Source organism: Macrobrachium rosenbergii, chromosome 42 (assembly GCF_040412425.1).
Source record: "Macrobrachium rosenbergii isolate ZJJX-2024 chromosome 42, ASM4041242v1, whole genome shotgun sequence".
NCBI lineage: Eukaryota > Metazoa > Arthropoda > Malacostraca > Decapoda > Palaemonidae > Macrobrachium > Macrobrachium rosenbergii.
This window is the reverse complement of record NC_089782.1, coordinates 1657556-1680383: the sequence shown is the minus strand read 5'-3', so window position 1 is coordinate 1680383 and position 22828 is coordinate 1657556. Positions and strand designations below refer to the sequence as shown.

Below are 22828 nucleotides of genomic sequence, written 5' to 3'. Positions count from 1 at the left end.
TCCTCCTTTGTCTGCCTCAATTTCTGCCAGATTTTCTAAGTTCCAATCTTTTTAACCCTTAGTGGACGGATTGAGCTTCAGTGTGAAGTAAAACAGGTTTGGGGAGGTGGACGGATTGAGCTTCAGTGTGAAGTAGAATTACGCACCAATGTTACGGTAATAATGATTCGAAACAAAGGTACCAATACTTCTATATGCTATAAATTCACTAATGGCAACTTTTATACAGACGTGAGAGTTAGGCCAGTATCAGTAATGCTTCTGACCTCAAGGGGGAAGGTACTGCATCTCTCTCTCTCTCGCACGAGTCTTTTTGTAAATTTGCTTGTAAATATACAAAGGGGTTGCTGTTGTTTTTTGTTTTTGTCTTTTACGATAGTATGTCGGTTGTAAATGTAATTTTACAAAGAAATATTAGAAAAAGCATGTAAAAGTAAAAAAAAAAATTACTGAATCTTCCTTCTCGTAAATTTACGTGAATATTTTACAACAAATATGCAAAAAATTTGTTACTGCTTTTATTTCTTATCTGTTTTGATATTGTGTGAGCAGTAATAATAATTTTACAAAATCCAAAAAACTTATTTATTAGAAAAAACATAAATAAGTTGGTAAAATTTACGATTGTCTTGTAAATGAGGCCCCACAAGGGGTTGTAAATAGTCATTTTCAACTTCTCGTGGAAGATAGGGAAAATTTTTTAGAATATTTATATTTATACAGTGTGAATGTATGTCATTCTCTTTCCATTGATGTGATTTTTTTTTTTTTATTTTGCCGACCTCAAAGTTTCCCTGGTCTGGGGTGCTGCACATTGATAAATTATGCCTTCCCTTAAGGGTTAAGAACCTGTTGAACCCAAAAGTGGTTCATAATATTAAAAATTGGATTTGTCCTTTATAGGCAGCCAACACCCTAATGGTAAAGATCCACACAAAAAGACTAACATGAACATATCTTTGTAGGCATCAAGGGTTGCAATGAAGACAAGCTCATGGAATCAAGAGTAAAAAAGTTCAAGAATACTGTACATGCTGAACTTGGGGATAGCCCATTATTGTAGGAAATACAGTACTGAGTACTTCCACAAATCTAACCACTAACAAGCAGTGAAAATAGGAAAAGCAACGTAAGGAGCTAGTTTCAGGATTCTTTTTATTGACTATGGAAAGCATATGTGCTGCATTTCCAAGTAAAGCACAGATTACAATACCAATTGATGTTGCAATGACAAAGAAATTTGCATATTTGTAAACAAAAACAAAAAAAATCACAAACAAATAAACATTAACATAGGTGGAAACTAAAGACTGCCCTGATGCCTAACTCACTGTCCTTTCTCTACAGTAGTATGTTTAATAAGACAGAAAAATGGGGCATCCTGAGATTGGGTAACACTGTGGCAAGACATGAAAAGAAGCTCTATACCCACAGAAAATAATTATGTTGACATTGATGGTACTGGCAGCACTTCAGTTAAATAATATGGTAGAGTAGTGTACTTCTATTGGACAAAGCACTTAGTAAGCTATGTTCAAACAGAAACCAATATTCAGTATAGGAAGAACATTTCTATAGAGAAATAAAACTACAACGATGGCATACTAAAATGACAGAAGGTAAAATATTTGACAATTCACTTTTTCCCGGAATACCACCAAATATTAGAACCACTTGTATTTTTCTTTTTAATTTCATGAGCTTCTTGATCATTGAAAATTAAAAACTTCCCAGCAAAAATGTAAGAACTTAAATATTTAAGTTGCCTGGTGGTAACTGAGAATAGTAACTGACTACACAAAATGGGAAAAAGATCATAATGCAAATAAAAACACTGTATTCTGGCAACTTGTAGTTCAATTACAAACAATGATTGTTGCATCTGGATATCAGTTGAATCCTCCAGAGGAAAACAGCAAAACCTGTTTCTGTTTCTTCTTTTTTCCCTTCTTGCCAACACTACCACATGCACCAATTTCACCATTCTTAGCTGAGGGAAGAGAGATGAAAAATTATTAACAAAAACCAAATTTAAATTTTTACACAAGAAATTCATCCAACTATACAATAAACACTGACCAAGGACAAAAATCATACAGAAATGTCATGTTACAATGAATACTAAAAAACTGGCCTACACTCCCTCACTCTGGATAAATTCAAAAAGTAATCTCTCAATTATCCAGATCTTTCTTATCTGGAACTCGACATTATACGACACATCCAAACCAGGAACCGTGACCAAAGATGTATGATAATTATATATAAGTTTTGAAAAATTTGAAAAAATTGCTCTCCAATGGTTGGTAATGCTGTGTGGACCCAAGAAAATGTTGGTAACACTGCTTACATTCATGAAGAGACTGAGTAAAGGTTTGGGGGGTGGGAGAGACCTGAAAAAGTTTCCAAAGTGGGATGGGTGGGTTGGATGGCTGGGAAGGGGCAGTGGTGGATGGGTGAAGAGGACTAGGTAGACATCTGACTTGCTAAAGCATGTTTTATTTCATGCTTTTATAGCTATGATTTTTCCACCTTATTAAAGGATATGTAGTGATGTCCTCTAACTTGTAACAAAATACATAAAAAAATACATAAACCACAAAGCAAAAAATACAGTAAACCCCCAATATTCGCGTTCAGGCTCGCGATTCAACACTTCAAGGGTTCTCGCATTCAAAAGACTCAGCCCTATTCACGGATTTCTCTTTGGAATGTATCTACCCATTATTTGCGGAAAATTCGCCCATTTGCTGTATTTTTCTGTGAGGAATATTCACTAAATACTGTATTTTCATCTCATTTTCATGACTAAGTGCACTTTTTGTGATAAAACTATTAAAATACTTGGGTAATGCTTGAGTTACGATAATTCACCTTACGATAATTCGATTTTGCAATGGGGTAAGCAATTAATACCGATATGACAATTTAATAAAATATTTTTAAATTTCGATGCAAGAATGCTCAACATCATAATCAGGCAGTGAAAGAGACCACATTACAACAGACAACTTTTCCTCCATCTCTTTATCCCATCTTCTGGTTAAAAAAGTAAAAGAGAATAAAAGTATTGTTAGTAACGTTATACTCTTGTGTAAATGCGTACAGCCATAAACAACCAACCAAAAGACTGTTGTCTTGCTTATATCCGAATCGGATAACAACCTGCATTTCAACCATCATACGGTAATAAACAATTACCACAGGTTATGGCACAAATGGCATTAGGTAGAACTGGACTGATATATTTTTACATTATACCCTTATTCAGTATGGATAAAAGATCGTCAAGGAAATATACTGCTAAATTTAAGCTGCCAGTTGTAGCTGAAGCTGAGAAAACAATGTTCAAGCTGTTAATGACTACATTGTGAATTATCATGCATCGGCAACATGGATGAAACTCGATCGTAATTAAAATGGGAGAGAGAGTATTTTCATCAAAACTACTGTGCATGAAAGAACACAATACTGTTATTTTTACGCCGATAAATGATAAATACGTAAAGCTCGTATTATGATGAAATCAAATTAAAATAGCAAACGGAACCTTAAATTTTTTTACATGAAACAAACGCCCCAAAACAGCCATCGTCAATCGTCATCTATTATTAACAAAAATAGATAAATTAATTTCACAACGAGACATATTTTTGTTATATTTCGACTTAAAAACACTTTGTATGACGAAAAATAACCTTGCCCATTATAAATAAAGTTTCTAGACTTTAGAGATTCATTTACACTAACTAGAAGCAAGAAAAGTGTTCTGAACCGAGTTAAATGCAGTGAAATAAACGCCACCAGTAAACATTTCAAAACCAGAAGCATTTATTAATGATTGCAATTTATAATACAAATCAATATAAGAATATATACAATATGATTGGATACAGTGATTTAAGGCATAACATTTTAAAAGGTCCATGGAAAACATGCATATTCATTATGTTGATGTTTGTATAATATGATATGCAAATATAGAGTACAGTATAATGTAGGCTACGCTACCATGTATGTATACAATATACCATAGTATAGGCTAATTCTTGTTTGTTATTCACTTTTTCTTTGTACTGAATTATCATAAGTCACTTTGCATGAACCTCCAGAATTAGCTGATATTAATAGTTACTATATCGTGTATGTATAGAGTATATTTTATAGTGTAGGCTAGGCTACCATATATGTATAGAGTACATGGTACCAAATACGCTAGTGTAGGCTAGGCTATGTTCGAGATACGTTTTTGGTATTTATGTTTTTTCCAACAAACGATAGTTTTTTTGGAACCTAACCCTATCGTAAGTAGGATAATACCTGTATAGGCATTTTTAGTGCTTTGTGTGTGTTTGAACTATCAAAATAGGCAGTTCTAAGTCTTTCTAGAAAGATTCTAAGTATTCGCTGGTTTTAGCTATTTATGGGCGTGTGTGGTATGCATCCTGTGAATACTGGGGTTTACTGTAGAGAGAAAGAGAGAACAAAGCATATAACACTACTGTTCATTTTATTTTTATCTTCATTTTACTCCTACTGTATTTTCTACTTTTTATTTTTACAACCCACAAGATAAACACAATCGTGTGTAGGGTATGTACTGTACATATGCACACACTCCTTAGCTTTCATTGGTTGTACCAAGACTTAAGTTGTGTGTGTTGCCAACATCTATAAATTCGCAGTTTAAAAATCTTTGGAGATGAAATATGAACAGTGATAAAATGTCCTCTTGTATACTGTTGACAAGTGTGATAATCATATTTAATGTCAAATACACTTGTACTGTAATGAAATACTGTACAGTAAATCAAGCAAAGCAAAAAAGAAAAATGGTAACACGTGATACTGCACTAAGAAACGCACATGAACACACACTATGTATAGACAGTCACGTCAACATTGATGAAATGTCACATGTACAGTAAACCCCCATATTCGCATTCTCATGATTTGCGGACTCACTTATTCACAGATTTCTCTGTGGAACGTATCTACCCATTATTCACGGAAAATTCGCCCATTCCTGGTATTTTTCACTGAGAAATATTCACTGATTACTATGTTTTCATCTCATTTCCATGACTAAATGTACTTTTTGTGATGAAACTATTAAAATACTCGGGTAATGCTTGAGTTACGATAATTCACCTTACAATAATTCGATTTTGCAATGGGGTAAGCAATACCCATATGACAATGTTATTTATAACATTTTAAAATTTCGCATGGGCACAGGCAGCAGCATAATCAGGTCGTCAGAGAGACCAAATTACAATAGACAACTTTTCCTCCATCTCTTTATCCCATCTTCTAGTTAAAAATGTAAAAGAGAATGATAAAAGTATTGTTAGTAACATTATACTCTTGCATAAATGCATACATCCATAAACAACCAAACGAGAAACTGCTGTTTTGCTTATAACCAAATTGGATAACAACAGCCGTTTACCTGGTATTTCAACCATTGTACGGTAATGAACAATTACCACAGGTTATAGCACAAATGACGTTAACCCTTAAACGCCGACTGGACGAATCGTACGTCGACTAAAATTGTCTGTTGAGTGCCGAGTGGATGTACGGTACGTCGACTACAAAAAGTTTTTCTAAATATTCGCGGAAAAATAGTTATAGGCCTAGTTTGCGAAAGATTTTAAATCACGTGCCTTGAGGGAGGCTGGAAGTTCATGGATCATGCTGTTGTTTTGTTTACAAGCGTTAACCAGCGCAGCGCGAATTTCTTTCTTCTCGCACTACAGAGCATCAGCGACGCATCTCAGAAATTCTTTCGTCACATTGTCGTAATTTTTGCACCATTTTATATTAGCTGTTCCATAAAGTTTTATATATAAAAATGTGTGCAATTTCATGTAGAATACAGCAAAAAAACAAACCATGGTTGTAGCTTTTATAAGTTTTGAAATATTTTCATATAAATCACGATAAGTGCCAAAATTTCAACCTTCGGTCAACTTTGACTCGACCAAAATGGTCGAAAAATGCAATTGTAAGCTAAAACTCTTACATTCTAGTAATATTCAATCATTTACCTTCATTTTGCAACAAATTGGAATTCTCTAGCACAATATTTCGATTTATGGTGAATTTTTGAAAAAAATTTTTTTCTTACATCCGCGTGCGGTAACTCGGCCAAACATCTCAGAATTTCTTTCGTCACTTTGTCGTAATGTTTGCACCGTTTTATATTAGTCGTTACAAAAAGTTTTATATATGAAAATGTGTGCAATTTCATGTAGAATACAACGAAAAATAACTCATGGTTGTAGCTTTTATAAGTTTTGAAATATTTTCATATAAATCATGATGTGCCAAAATTTCAACCTTCGGTCAACTTTGACTCGACCGAAATGGTCGAAAAACGCAATTGTAACCTAAAACTCTTACATTCTAGTAATATTCAATCATTTACCTTCATTTTGCAACAAATTGGAAGTCTCTAGCACAATATTTCGATTTATGGTGAATTTTTGAAAAACACTTTTTCCTTACGTCCGCACGGTAACTTGGCCGAACATCTCAGAAATTCTTTCATCACTTTGTCGTAAAGTTTGCACCATTTTATATTAGTCGTTACATAAAGTTTTATATATGAAAATGTGCGCAACTTCATGTGGAATACAACAAAAAATAAATCATGGTTGTAGCTTTTACCAGTTTTGAAATATTTTCATATAAATCACGATAAATAGAAAAAATTCTACCTTCGTTCAACTTTAACTCGACCGAAATGGTCGAAAACTGCAATTCTAAGCTAAAAAACTACAGTCTAGTAATATTCAATCAATTACCTTCATTTTGCAACAAACGGGAAGTCTCTAGCACAATATTTCGATTTATGGTGAATTTTTGAAAAAAACTTTTTTTTATGTCCGCGTGTTAAGAATTCACGCATCATTTTGTGATAATATTTTCTCTGTGTTGCTTTGATCGTTTTACAATTTGTTATATACCAAAATCATTGCAATTTAGTGTACAATACAAAGAAAAAAATAACTCATTAGCTTTAACCGTTTTGCTCACAGTGCGATTTGTATACAATTATATATGAAATTTTTTTTTGCGCTGTCATATATTTCAATATTTATATATGATATTTTTTCATTTCTGATGGTTGCATACTAAACTTCAGGCAATGACAAAAAAAGGAGCCAAAAATGAACTCTTAATCTTAAAAACTAAGCGTGCTGTGATTTTTTGAAAAAAAAAATTTTTTCCGCTTCAGAGCTAACTCCCTAACGCCACCGGCATACGGCAGACACTTTTGTAAATAGAGACACGGCGTTTAAGGGTTAAGTAGAATAGGACTGTTATATTTTTACGTTATACCCTTATTCGGTATGGATAAAAGATCGTCAAGGAAATATACTGCTAAATTTATATTTCCTAAATTTAAGCTGCAAGTTGTAGCTGAAGCTGAGAAAACAATGTTCAAGCTGCTAATGACTATACTGTAAATTATTGTGCATCAGCAACATGGATAAAACTCGATCATAATTAAAATTGGAGAGAGGGTATTTTAATCAAAACTACCGGGCATGAAAGAACACATTACAGTACTGTTATTTTTAAGCCGATAAACGATAAATACGTAAAGCTTGTATTATGATGAAATCAAGTGAAAATAGCGAATGGAATCTTGTGTTTTTTTACACAAAACAAAAGCTCCCAAACGGCCATCGTCATTCGTCATCTATTAACGAAAATAAAAAAATTAATTTCACAACGAGACATATTTTAGTTATATTTTGACTTAAAAACACTTCGTATAGCGAAAAATAACCTTGCCCCATATAAATAAAGTATCTAGAGATTCATTTACAGTAACCAGAAGCAAGAAAAGCGCTCTGAACTGAATTAAATACGGCAAAATAAACATCGCATAAACGATTTCCAAACCAAAACATTGAGACGCTTTGACCGCAATTTATAACTAGGGAGCACTATAAGAACATATACAATATTATTGGATGCAGTGAATTAAGGCATAACATTTTAAAAAATCCATGGAAAAGATGCATACTTGTTATGTTGACGTTTGTATAATACGATATGTGACTATAGAGTACAGTACAATGTAGGCTACGCTACCGTTTATGTATACAATGTACCATAGTTCAGGCTAAGCTAATTCTTGTTTGTTATTCAATTTCACTTTGCATGAACCTCCAGAATTAGCTGATAATAATTACTATACTGTGAATGTATAGAGTATACTTTATAGTGTAGGCTAGGCTACCATATATGTATACATGGTACCAAATACCCTAATGTAGGCTAAGCTATGTTCGAGATACATTTTGGTATTTCTTACGTTTATTCCAACAAATGGTTTTTTTTTTGGAACGTAACCCCATCGTAAGTAGGATAATACCTGTATAAGCATTTTTAGTTTGTTTTGTGTGTGTTTGAACCATCAAAATAGGCAGTTCTAAGTGTTTTTAGAAGGGTTCTAAGTATTAGCGGGTTTTAGCTATTCATGGGGGGTGTGGTGTGGTGTGCATCCCCCTTGAGACAGGGTTTACTGTAGATGTAAACACACACACACATACACAGACACAGGGATACAAGTAAAGCTTATTCCATAAAACAGAAAATGATCAACTTCCTTTAGTACTGTTCTTAAAATGAATTTGCTTTGTGTTTGAGTAAACAGTTTCCATGATAGGGCATATGAATTAAACAAATGAAATATGCTGTATATACTGTACAGTGCTCGCGTATCATGCGAACCTTAAAATTTTGTCCCGTAGACATGATTTCATTGTATAAATACTCTGTGTATCACGCGAGTTGCATTTTTTATAGCCTGGTAACATTAGGCTAACCCATTTTCCTCAGTAACCCCATCTTGTAAAATAAATGAGTAAATAATAAAAATGGTCTTTACTTACTGAATGAATTTCATTTTTGGTATAACATATTGTACTGGGTTACACTTGTGAAGCAAATTTCATTTTTGGTGCAGTGGATCATAATGTACTTGGCTATATTTGTAGAGTGAATTTTATTTTTGGTAGACTGTGCTAGGGTAAGCTTTCAAACAAGATTACCAAACTTATGGCTTAAGTAACAATTCATAACCATCTCTTACAACCACTTACCAAAGAAATGACATAACATTGAATAAGATGTAAACAAACAAATCGGGAAACAGCTGTGGTGATTATGAGGGATTTTATTTTAGCATAATGTATGTTAGTTTACCTTTGTATATGTGTTTTACGTTTATGTACAAAATTAAAAATAATCCTAGTTGTAATTAGTTTCCTTTGGTGACTAACATTTCCCAAATTATTTCAGTAGGAAGCTCATCACCCGATTTTTTTTTTATAATTATTACGACGAAGATATAACAAGATCAAAATACGGTATAAATGGATTCAGTAAGGAAAATATCAGTTTCATTACCATTACCTTCATCTTATATACAGCTGTAATAGCCAACATGACTTATGCAAATGGATACTGTCAAAGTAACACCCAACCTAGGCCAATAGTTCACACATACACATTTTGTATCTCGTGTATAGAAATTCAATATGATAACAACTGATAAAGTTCCTGTATAAAAAATACATTAATGGTCATAAAACCATGGTAGGCTGTGGTTAAACACAGATAGACTACCTGCCTACTGAACTGTGTCATTTACAAGAGAAAAGAATGGGTTGCATTTTTTTTCAGTGTGTTTGTGCAGTATATTTTGTTAAAAATAAGGGAAAAAAGGTAGATAATTGCCTTTTGCATAAATTTTTCAGTTTAAAGTGTGATGGTGGTTGTTGTTTATAAGCATACTGACTGTTTACAGTTATGTGGTATTGACAAGCTTAGATGAGGAAGGTACAGAGTTGCCCTTGAACACCCCTAGATTTTTTTTACCTACCCTCACCCGTCAGGACCTTGGCTCCACTAATACGGATGATCGAGAGATTATTGTACAAATGACTGTATTTTGTTTAACATTAGTATTGCTTAACCATTAAAGGACAGGAATCCTCATATCAGTATTAATATTACGGGCCTTTTGGTTTGGAAGGATTTAGTGGGAAAAATGCTCACAGCACTTCAATGGGCCATAAATCAATCAGTATGCCTTGAGATTTTAGAGGGGAATGTACTGCCTCTCTGCCGCTAAAGGACTTCTTTTTATTTAATTGCTCATAAATATACCCAGGGATTGCTGCTGGTTTTAGTTCTTATCTTTTATGATATTATGTCAGCTATAATTTTAATTTTGCAAAGAAAAGTGCAAAAAAATATTAAAAAAACATGTATACCTAATAAAAAGTTACTGCACCTCCCCATCTCAGCAGATTTTGTAAATATTTGACAACAAATGTACTCAGAATTTATTACTGATTTTAGTTCTTATTTATGATATTGTGTGAGCTGTAATTATAATTTTACAATAAAATAAATTGTTAGAAAAAACATGCATAACTTGGTAAAATTAACATATTTTTTATGAGTGCCTTGTAAAAGAGGCCTCACACAGGGGTGTATAATACAGTAAAATCCCATATTCACGTTCCCACGATTCACAGACTCACCTATTCGCGGACTTCTCTATGGAACGTTATATACACATTCGCGGAAAATTCCCCCTTTCGTGATATTTTTCACAGATTACTGTATTTTCATATTTTCATGACTCAATGCACTTTTGGTGATAAAACTATTAAAATACTCAGATACCAGGTAGTGCTAGAGTTACCATACTGTAATTTGATTTTGCGATGGGGTAAGCAGTTAATACGAATAGAAAAATATAAAATATTTTAAAATTTCATGCAGGCACAGGTAGCAGCGCACAATCAGGCAGCGAGAGGGACCAAATTACAATAGACTAACTTCTTTTCCTCCATCTCTTTATCCCATCTTCTAATTAAAAAGGAAAAGAGAATGATAAAAGTATTGTTAGTAACGTTATACTCTTGCATAAATGCATACAGCCATAAACAACCGAACGAGAAACTGTTGTTTTGCTTATAACTGAATCGGATAACAACAGCCATTTTGCTTGTACAGGTTGACAATCAGTAATCCGGCAATCAGTAGTCCGGAACAATCAGTAATCCGGCACAAATTTCGGCTAGAGTAATTTCTAATGTTTCCGCACTAATTTTCAAATTTCCCGGGTCGCTGCGCTAACTTGCTCGCCGGCCGCTTCAATTTGGTGGCGCAGTGTGCTGCATCAACAAACTGGTAGCCTAGCCTACATTATACTGAACTCTATTTACATATTAACAGTATTATACAAAGATCAACATAACGAATGTGCATCTTTTCATGGATCTTTTAAAAGTTATGCTTTACTACATTGTTTCCAATCGCATCTATTCTCATATTGCTTTTGGATTATAAATTGCGATCAATGTTTCGTTTTGGGAATCGACATTGCGGTGTTTATTTCGCCGCATTTAACTAAGTTCAAAGTGCTTTTCATGCTTCTAGTTAGCGTAAATGAATATGGATACTTTATTTATTTGGGAAAGGGATATTTTTCGTTATATTGAAGTGTTTTAAGTCGAAATATAACTTAAATACGTCTCATTGTAAAATTAATTTAGCTATTTTTTTCATTAATATATGACGTTCGCAAGAATCGCGGCTGGCCGTTTCGGGGGCCTGTTTTTGTGTAAAAAAATCAAGATTCCATTCGCTATTTTCTCTTGATTTCATCATAATACAAGCTTTACGTATTTATCTTTTATTGGCGTGAAAACAGTGGTAATTTGTATTCTTTCATGCCCAGTAGTTTTGATTAAAATACATTCTCTCCAGTTTTATTTATGGTCGAGTTTCATCCATGTTGCCGATGCACGATAATGTATAGTCATTAGCAGCTTGAACATTGTTTTCTCAGCTTCAGCTACAACTTGCAGCTTAAAGTTACTGTAGCAGTATATTTCCCTGCCGATCTTTTCTCCAAAGCGAATAAGGGTATAGTGTAAAAAATATATCAGTCCTATTGTACAGTACTTAACGTCATTTGTAATATAACTACAGTAATTGTGTATTACCGTAACGATGGTTGAAATACAAGCAAAACAGTTGTTATCCGATACGATTAATCACAAAACAAGTTTCCCGTTCGGTTGTTTATGGCTGTACGCATTTACGCAAGAGTATAACGTTACTAACAATACTTTTATCATTCTCTTTTACTTTTTTAACTAGCAGATGGAATAGAGATGGAGGAAAAGAAGTTGGTCTATTGTAAATTGGTCTCTCTCGCTGTCTGCGCCTGCGTGAAATTCTAAAAATATTCCCTAAATATTTTCATATCGGTATTAATGGCTAACCCCTTCATAAACTCGAAATATCGTAAGTCGAATTATCGTAACTCGAGCACTACCTGTATTTGATAATTGTCTTTTCTTTATTAACCAACTTGTATTGATTTATGGGATATTTTAATTCTAAGATGAGGTGCTTAGCTACTGGTTTTCGTGTATTCTAGCCTAATAAATGGCTAATCCGGCACCCTCCAGGTCCCAAGGATGCCGGATTAGTGATGGTCAACCTGTATTTCAACATCTTATGGTAGTAAACAATTACCGTAGTTATGTTACAAAATGACGTTAAGTAGAATAGGACTGATAAATTTGTATATTATACCCTTACTCGCTATGGATAAAAGATCGGCAAGGAAATATACTGCTAAATTTAAGCTGCAAGTTGTAGCTGAAGCTGAGAAAGCAATGTTCAAGCTACTAATGACTACAAATTATCGTGGCATCGCAACATAGATGAAACTGACCGTAATTAAAATTGGAGAAAGTATTTTCATCAAAACTACTGGGCATGAAAGAACACATTACTGTTGTTTTTACACTGATAAACGATAAATGCGTAAAGCTCTTATTATGATGAAAGCAAGAGAAAATAGCCAACGGAATCTTGATTTTTTTACACAAAACAAACGTGGCCCCAAAGGACCAACATCACCAATTAACAAAAAAAATAGCAAAATAAGTTCACAACGAGCTGTATTTAAGTTATATTTCGACTTAAAAACACTACATATAATGAAAAATAACCTTGCCCCATATGAATAAGTATCTAGAGATTCATTTACACTACTTAGAAGTAAGAAAAGCGCTCTGAACTGAGTTACGTACGATGAAATAAACTTACCGCATAATTGATTTCCAAACCAAAACATTGATCGCAATTTATAATACAAAAGCAATATAAGAATATACTCCATATTATTGGATACATTGGAGTAAAGCATACCATTCTAAAATATCCACAGAAAAGATGTATATTTGTTATGCTGATGTTTGTGTAATAAGATAAAAGTGAATATAGAGTACAGTATAATGTAGTCTAGGCTACCGTACATGTATACGGTATACAGTAAACCCCTGTATTCACGTTCTCACGATTCGCAGACTCACCTATTCGTGGATTTCTCTATGGAACATATATAGACATTATTCACGAAAATTCGCCCATTCGCGGTATTTTTCACAGAAATATTCACTAATGCACTTTTTGTGATAAAACTATTAAAATAATCAGGTATAAGCATTTTTTGAGTTTTTTTTGTGTTTGAACTATCAAAATAGGCAGTTCTAAGTGTTTTTAAGAGGGGTTTTAAGTATTCGCAGATTTTAGCTATATGCGGTGTGTGTGTGTGTGTGTGTGTGTGTGTGTGTGTGTGTGTGTGTGTGTGTGTGTGTGATGATGATGATGATGATTGGTCTAAGGGGATTATTACAATAATCCCCTTGGACCAATCATCAGTCAAATTCCCACCCCTACTTACCACCTTGCAAAGAAATTAAATACCCTCCTAACCCCTTATATTCCTTCTACCTTAGCTTGAAGTCGTCTGCAGAGTTCCTTGATGCCTTAAGTGTTGCGTCCGCCGGAGGATGCATTGCATCAATGGATGTTGAATCCCTTTTCACCGACGTCTACAGGGACCCACTGACTAGACCCCTGTCCATGCCCGAACATGCCCTTCGATCCTTACTTGAACTATGTACTAAGAAGGCACCCTTCATCAACCACCACGGACATATGTACCTCCAGGTAGGCGGCGTCGCAATGGGATCCCCCCTCAGAGTACTGTTTGCAAACTTTTACATGGCCATGGTGGAAGAAAGGGTTTTTGCAGAGATCACGAAGCCATCCATGTAAGTCCGGTATATTGATGACATCTTTATACGTGCTAGTTCCAGTGAAGAGATTGATGAACTGCGTGCAGCCTTCCACTAACACAGCAGTCTCTGCTTTACCATTGAACACAGCGAGGACGGTCGCCTACCCTTCCTGGATGTCCTTGTTGAGCTGAAGGAGGACTCGTTCTCTATCACGAAGTATACCAAACCTACGAACCTTGGTATGTGCCTGAATGGCGACAGTGAGTGCCCCGAGAGATACAAGAATTCCACCATCACCGCCTACGCCAGGAGGGCCCTTACCCACTGTTCGTTGTGGACCGACACTCACCGTGAAATGGAACAGGCCTCCCAGGTATTAGTTAATAATGATCATCCCAATAGGGGCATCCAGGCTGCCTACAGAAGGACGATGGAGAAGTGGTACAACCAAGAGGAGAGACAAGATACACCTGAGATGATCACCCTCTTCTACAAAGGGAATTACCACTCATCATACAACAAGGAGGACGAACGGGCACTGAAAAATATCATTAGGGACAACGTTGCCCCCACCGACAGCAGCGAGAAGATCCAACTGGTTATCTTCTACAAGAGCAACAAGATGTGCAGTCTAGTGATGAAGAACAACCCTGCCCCTCCCCAAGATCCCATGAAGAGGACGAATGTTACATACTGATACACGTGCCCTTTCCGAGGATGCCCCGGAACTTGCATCGGCACAAAATCCATGCGCCTCTCCAAATGGATCTCCTGCCATGCCCAGGATGGAACCATCTTTAATCACTGTACGACTGCCCACAACCAAAGGATCTGCCGCAGCGACATTGTCAGACATTTCGAAATTACTGACAGCGTCCCCGACCTTCATCGTCTTCGCATCCTAAGGGCGCTCCACATAGGGAAGGAAAAACCGAGCCTTAATGTGACTCAGGAGACCTTCCTTCTCCCTACAGCCGTCTGGAAAGTCGAGGACAACCAAGCAAGACCTGCATCCCAACCTATGCCCCTTGAGGACGACCTACACAGCACCAAGGGTGATCGGCTAGTGAGATCTCACCCCGAGGATGACCTGCAAGATTGCCCCTTGCGCCCACCTACAACTCAAAGGTGCCCGATGTTGAGGACGCCCTTCCAACACCTGAGGAGGGCAGAGGCGCCACCCTTCACCTTGGGAACGATCAGTTAACCTGCCTTCCTAGAGAAATTGCACCATCGCTGATCAGCAGTAGGCTTAGATCGAGGAGAAGACAGCCAATCAGGAGCCACCTTTCCGATGACGTCACAGCCGGATAGCCAATGAAAATGAAGAGACTAACTTCACAAACTAACAGACACAGATAAAGGATGAAAAATCCATGCATTACAGCCATTGCATCCTGCGATCCTGTCCTGAATGATGCCCTACCGAGAAGGGCGAAACTAGTCAACACCCCACGGGAACTACCTCCTACACATCACTAAACCACGGGATATGAATATCGGTCAATTGCTTGCAACCATTCCAGCACAAGAAAAGCAATTGATAAGATGAATTGAGCGTTTACTATATAAAATAAATGCTGTTGAAACTGCCATTTTGTTTAACAAAACCTGTATTAAAGAAGGTATTTTTCCTAACAATAATAATAATAATATATAGGAAGGAAGTAGACCCTCTCTTGAGCATGTAGATGGGGAGATGAATCTGGAGCAAGGGTTGTGGGGTGAAGGTATACTGTACTGGGTGTTTCGAAATTAGAGGCCCCCCCCACACAACAAATGGAAAGTTATGAAGTTTTCTGCTATAGCCTATCTCCAAGCACATTATTTTAAGTTTCTATTATGCTATTTTTCATTTTACATTTCTTGTATTTTCAGACTGAGTGACAGAGTTAGATACAGCCATGGCTAATGACTCGGAGGAAATCAGATGGATTGACCGAATCCGGCTATAACCTTTAGAGAGGCCAATTTCATGCTGGCGCATCCTTCATTTCACGTTCCTGGATAGCTACATACATTAAAAAAGAGATGAATCCTTTGTTAAAAGAAACTGGAACAAAAATCCATATGACTGTCATTGTGAAAAGAGTGAAAATCTTGGAAGGCCTGAAGTCCTTCCTCAGGAGTCAAAAGACATCTTAGCTTGAACTAGAAACAAAAAGGGGAAAGAAGAGAAGTTATAGTGCTGTATATCCCGAGTTGAAAAAATCTGGTATCAAGCCATTTCATGTTATCAGCAAGCCCAACATCACTCAGCAACAGAGAGAAGACAGTGCATGGTTTTGTGGTTCATTTCTTAAAGACTGGGATGAAGCTGACTTTCTCCATGTTGCCACATCAGATGAATTCTTCATTTACACAGTCAGGATGGCAAATCATAAAAATGACATCATTTGGGCTGCAAAGTTGGATGATATCAGCGATGACGTGCGCTATTGCCAAGTTGTGAAATTTCCTGAATGTTTGGGAATTTTTCTGTTTCACAGCCAAACAGTTACTGTGAATCATCAAAGAAAAAGGACAGTCATGGAATGGCGAATACTTCAGAGAAACTGTGCTTACTGGTGGAGTATTTCCTTTCCTCAAAGATCCTGTTGAAGAAGTCTGCTTCGAAACTGTGGTATCAATTTCTTCTCGTAAAGTGAATTTCCAGGTAGCTCCATGTGTGTGAAAACATTGGTAGTATCTTAAAGGATCATGTTGAAGCGCGTACAGTAACCTATGATGGTATACCAAGCCTCAACGACCTGCGAAGAGAAGTGACCGAAGTGCTCTGGGAAATGGAGTTTGAGTCTCAGCTTTTTGTGATTTGCTGAAATCGTACCCTCAAGAATGCAGGCTGTGGTACAGGCAGATGGAGGCCACACAAAATATTAAATACTCAGAGAGAAACTTAAATAAATACCTGTTCTGAATTACTTTTGTTTTTGTCCATATCGATTTAGTTTATGCTGTGGGGGGGGAGCCTCTAATTTCAAAACACCCTGTATATAGGGGGCCAGAGTTGTAGTCCAAAATTCACATTGGTCGCTAGAGGACTATCATCCCCGAGTGAAGCCTTTTCCCAGACACCAATGGTTGTACCCCTTCCTGTGAGTGAGCATTGGAGGATGTGGGGTAGTGGTACTGGGAGGAATTGCTGCCAGTAGATGGAAGCTCCTGACTGGTTCACTCGCCAGGGATGCTGCCAGGTGTTGCCTTTGTGCTGAAATCGGGGGGAAGGTGGTCTCCTGTGTGGTACTTGGACTGGGCTTCTCTCTCCTGATGTGTAGGGCATGAAGGGCGACAAGCCTCCAGCATCCCTGGCAAGCAAACCAAAGAGGAGAGTCCATCTGCTGGCAGCAATAATCCCAGTACCACTACCTTCTCCTCAGCATCCTCCAAAGTGCAACCATCAGTGTCTGGGAGAAGGCTTTGCTCAGGGACGATAATACCCTAGCAACCAATGAGAATTCAATCCTGCTCTCAAACGTGGTGCTGGCGCCTACATATACCTTCACTGACAGCCCTTGTCTATAGATCTGTCTCACCTATCTAGAGTGTGACCAATGGGCTGGTTGAAATGTCATACCAAAAGAAACTCCTTCGTATCCAGAACCCATCTGCTGGTAAATTTGAATGACAAGCTCTGAAAGGATCTGCTGTCAAGTCTATGGATATACTGCACTATTTTTCAATCCTTGCACTTTTATAGAGAAAACAACTGTTGTGTAAATGCTGTTTATATGTTTTCTTTGCTAAAATATGAACATTGGCCCGTTGTTGACCAATATTAACATGGAAGAGAAGCGAATCTAAGAAAAATTGAGAAGACTCAATATAAGAATAATTTGCACAATGCAGCCATCTTTTTTAACAGGAAAATAATATAATATAATAATAATAATATTAATATTAATAATACTGTATGTCCACATACCTGGACAATTAACCAACATAAAATAGCTAACCCAACTAGTAACAGTTTCATTCATACTTCCGAATAGGGATATCATTCACAGTGTGCCTTGCACTGTGCATTGCATGTGGTAAGTAAAGATTCTTCGCAGCATGCTTTGGACCCCATATCCGTTAATCTCCACCTTTTATTTTATAATCTATCCCCTTTGGTCTTTTCCTGCATTTCTCAAACTTCCTTGACTTTAACTTGCTCAATTTTTCAGTTCTCACTGAGGATTACATCATAGGAAAGATCCATGGCTTGAAACATACTGTTTTTCACAGTTTCACCCTTATTTGACGGGCATGATTGTGTGAGGCATAATAATGGCTCTAGAGTGAGTGGGGCCTCTGGTGAGAATCAATATTTCATGCCATACAGTTTAAACTAATTTTGCAGGGAAAAATTTTCGAATCACTTCAATGGGCCATAAATAATTTATGGCAACTCTTACAGCAACACTGGCAGCTCTGTACAGGACAGAGGGAGGTCAGTGTGACTTGAGATTTCATGGGAAAATGTACTGAACCTCCCCATCAGAAATAAACATGTATACCTCACTAAAAGGCACTGCATCTCCCAATCTGTACATCTTTGAAATATTTTACCATAAATATACTCAGAATTTATTACTGATTTTAGTTCTTATCTGTTAGGATATTGTGAGAGCTGTAATTTTACAAAATAAAATAAAAATAATGAAAACATATAACTCGGTAAAATTACCATATTTTTACAAATGTCTTGGAAAGAGGCTCCACACAGGGAGGAAATATCCACTTTTAACTTTCCATGGAAGGTACAGAAAATTTTTGTGAACTATTTGTTTTATACCATGTGCATTTGCATATTTTTCTCTTTCCATTGGTGTTTTTTTTTAATGGCCAACCTTAAAGTCTCCCCAGTCTAGGGGTGTGCTTAATACAGTAATACCCCGAACTTGCGCGACTTGAGTTGCACGAATTCACACACACGAATCTTTCATTGGAACCTAATTAATGGTCATACACAAGTTTTCCACAGACACGCGAACATTTGCGAAAACTGAGAAACCCTGCAAAAGTGTTTAAGTTTTCATGTAATTTATAAGTTTTCAAGCTTTTATGTGTAAATTAACCCTTTAACGCCGACTGGACGTATTTTACGTCAACAAAAGTTGTCTGTCAGGTGCCAAGTGGACGTAAAATACGTCGACTACAAAAAGTTTTTTTAAAATATTCGCGGAAAAATACTTATAGGCCTCGTTTGCAAAAAATTTTAAATCATGTGCCTTGAGGGATGCTGGGAGTTCACGGATCATGCTGTTGTTTTGTTTACAAGCGTGACCCAGCTGCGCATGCGCGAATTTCTTTCTTATCCCAAAAGAAAGCATCAGCTAACTCTGCTGAAAATCTCAGAAATTCTTTAGTCACTTCGTCGTAATTTTTGCACCGTTTTCTATTAGCCTTTACATAAAGTTTTATATGTGAAAATGTGCGCAATTTCATGTAGAATACAAAAAAAATAACTCATGGTTGAAGCTTTTATCAATTTTGACATATTTTCATATAAATCATGATGTGCCAAAAATTTCAACCTTCGGTCAACTTTGACTCAACTGAAATGGTCGAAAAATGCAATTGCATGCTAAAACTCTTACATTCTAGTAATATTCAATCATTTACCTTCATTTTGCAACAAATGAGAAGTCTCTAGCACAATATTTTGATTTATGGTGAATTTTTGAAAAAAAATTTTTCCTTACGTCCGCTCTAACTCTGCTGAAAATCTCAGAAATTCTTTAGTCAATTTGTCGTAATTTTTGCACTGTTTTGTATTAGCCGTTACATAAAGTTTTATATATGAAAATGTGCACAATTTCATGTAGAATACAACAAAAAATAACTCATGGTTGTGGCTTTTATCAATTTTGATATTTTCATATAAATCACGATAAGTGCCAAAATTTCAACCTTCGGTCAACTTTGACTTGACTGAAATGGTCGAAAAATGCAATTGTAAACTAAAACGCTTACATTCTAGTACTATTCAATAATTTACCTTCATTTTGCAACAAACAAGAAGTCTCTGGCACAATATTTACATTTATGGTGAATTTTCTAAAAAAACTTTTTCTTTACGTCCGCGCTAACTCTGCTGAAAATCTTGTAAGAGCCTGACGAACACACACGTGTTTGGAAGAGACGGCGTCAGGCTCTTACAATCTCAGAAATTCTTTAGTCACTTTGTCGTAATTTTTGCACAGTTTTATATTAGCCGTTACATAAAGTTTCATATAAGAAAATGTGTGCAATTTCATGTAGAATACGACAGAAAATAACTCATGGTTGTAGCTTTTATCAATTTTGACATTTTCATATAAATCACGATAAGTGCCAAAATTTCAACCTTCGGTAAGACTGTACATATTTTAGCCCGGCCTGTTAAACGTTAATTCACAAGAATTCCAGCCCGAGTCCTATTGTGTCCTCAACAGACAATTTATATGCAACAGTAAGCCAACATGACCTTTCTGACACGGACCCACTATAGTTCTGATCATCTTGGTGCCAATAATTTGATTACAGATGCACAGTAGAAACAGCAAAAAACCTGACTGACATTATGAAGCAATGCTAATTTTGCTTCAAAACCTTAGCCTTGTATATCAACAAAATGCAGTGCCGCTATAAAACTGAGGCCCCAGACCTCAGTTAAACCAATTATCACAATACCTACCAGCAGCATTTTTCGCTGCAGCATCTAATGCCTGGGCAATGGCATCACTAAAAGCATTTTTGAACTCTGGCACAGCCAAAGCTTCATTTTCATCATCACTTCCATCTGCCTCACTGCAAGAAGGTCCCGTTGCAGCACTAAAACTTGCAGAATGCTTCATTCTCCAAGAGCTTGATGAATTACTTCTCACAGTAGTCACAGGCCCATCTGAAAAATATCATGAGTATTTTAAATTCTTGCTGTTGGCCACATACTATATTATTTTTTTTAGTGCAACTGTATGGAAGTGAAATGTATAAGGGTAAAAAATACCATATTAGGTTATACTGACAACAAGAATGCAAAGGGTGATATATAGATGCAAGTTGTTTAGGGCTAAGAAAGGGCTTTTGGAATGAAAAAGCCATTCAGTCCCATAATTAGAAAGCAAAATTTTTAGAATAATCATCATTGTATGATGAAGGCTGAAAAATGACCTAGGAGAGGCTCCATCTACATATAATAAAGTTACTGTTTAAAAATATACTTATGGTAATAAAACTATGGTAGGCTGTATACAGAATGCAAACCGATTTACGGTAAACTTCAACTTCCAACATGCATGCAAGAGCCTAACCTTGCTGTATCTCGACACCTACACACAAATGATAAGATGTTGAAGAAGAAGTTTTTGGCTATTTTGCCTGATTGTGTAGCAGAGTTTGTGAATGTGCCTGATTGTGTAGCAGAGTTTGTGAATGCTAAGTGAAAGGAAAAGGTGAGATGGAAAAGTGAGCGACTGAAGTGGAATGAGGTGTGGGAGTTAGTGGAGGATTTTGAGTCTGAGGATGTGGAAGACAGGAGGAATGAAAAGTGAGCATAGGCTATGTGAAGAGAGTGAATGGGCTACAGGGTAAGACTGAACGTGGGTCACACCGAGATGCAGTGGTAGGCTTTTCTTTGAATGCTGACTGATTTTGTAACACAGTTCAATAAGAATGGAATGAGTAGAAGTGGTAGGGATTTAAGGGGTCTAAACCGAAGCATTAGTAAGATTAGGCTGGACCAAAGTAGAAGTGTGAGCTATGGCCGTGATAGAAATAGTAAGCAGTCAACTGAATGTGTCCAGTGGTATGAAAAGAAACTTACAGGAAATAAAATGTCATAAGTGTGGAAGAGAAGGACATAAGAGGAAAGAATGTAGGTGGGCATTACGAGCCCATTTTGTGTGTGGTACAGTAGGGCATCGGGTGAGGGAGTGTACGGAGGTGGAGCCAGTCAGATGTTGTGTGAGTTTCAAAGGTTTAGTTATTGGTTTATATATCCTAGTGTTTTCAGTTTTTGGGACAACAGGTATTTACTCTTGCAAGTAGTAAAAAGTCAAATTTTAAGTTTATAATCCCATGGTTTGATGGCCCAGACTTTATTTACCATCATAACATTCCACATGCATACAGTATGGCTGTATATACTATGTCCAGATGACCTATACACTGTCAGAAAAACTTAAAAAAAGAGTGTAGTTGCCATGAAATTGTTTTAAGATTTTCAATAAGTTCTACATTGTATACGCATTGCCATTTACCACAATCCAAATATCAATGATTAAATATACGACTGTCTCTTGGAGAGGATTAGTATGGCTCAGTTGCAGGATTCAAAAGCTTCATCATTTGTGGAGACTGCAATGCAAAGCACAGTGAATGACTTAACTAAAATTCCACAGATCAACATGGCTGGTCTGCTTGAGTTCTGTGTATCCTCAGATTTTTCCAACTACCTGAGGAACCCACACACATTTCTGGTAACATTAATCCTCATATTCACAGATGTTCCAGCTATTATGAAGTCCAATGTCTGAGAGTGTATAGGAACCTCTGATCACTGTGCCACTGAGGTGGACATATCTCTCAATCACTATATTCCTAATTCACCACTGGAAAAACAGTCTGGCTCAAATCTAGAGCCAATTGGGATTGCATTATTGAAGCATGTCAGGCACTTAATATTTCAGATGCTATATCAGATACAGGTCCCAGGAAAAACT

General features: G+C 36.4%; 1 protein-coding gene across 3 annotated transcripts in view; it reads right to left on the bottom strand.

Moving 5' to 3' along the window:
• Positions 1-1137: 1137 nt before the first annotated feature.
• Positions 1138-22828, bottom strand: part of LOC136827876 (E3 ubiquitin-protein ligase RNF10) — a 257261-nt gene continuing 235570 nt past the window's right edge. For 2 of the 3 annotated variants that reach the window (XR_010849850.1, XM_067085336.1), the window contains 2 exons: positions 20803-21009; positions 1138-1990 (listed from right to left, as the gene is read on the bottom strand). Coding sequence is in view for 2 of the 3 variants with exons in the window: in XM_067085336.1 (XP_066941437.1) it covers positions 1890-1990; positions 20803-21009 (308 nt within the window). In the remaining variant the exon portion in view is untranslated. The remainder of the gene's footprint in view (positions 1991-20802; positions 21010-22828) is intronic. The other variant, XM_067085337.1, reaches the window with a different exon arrangement.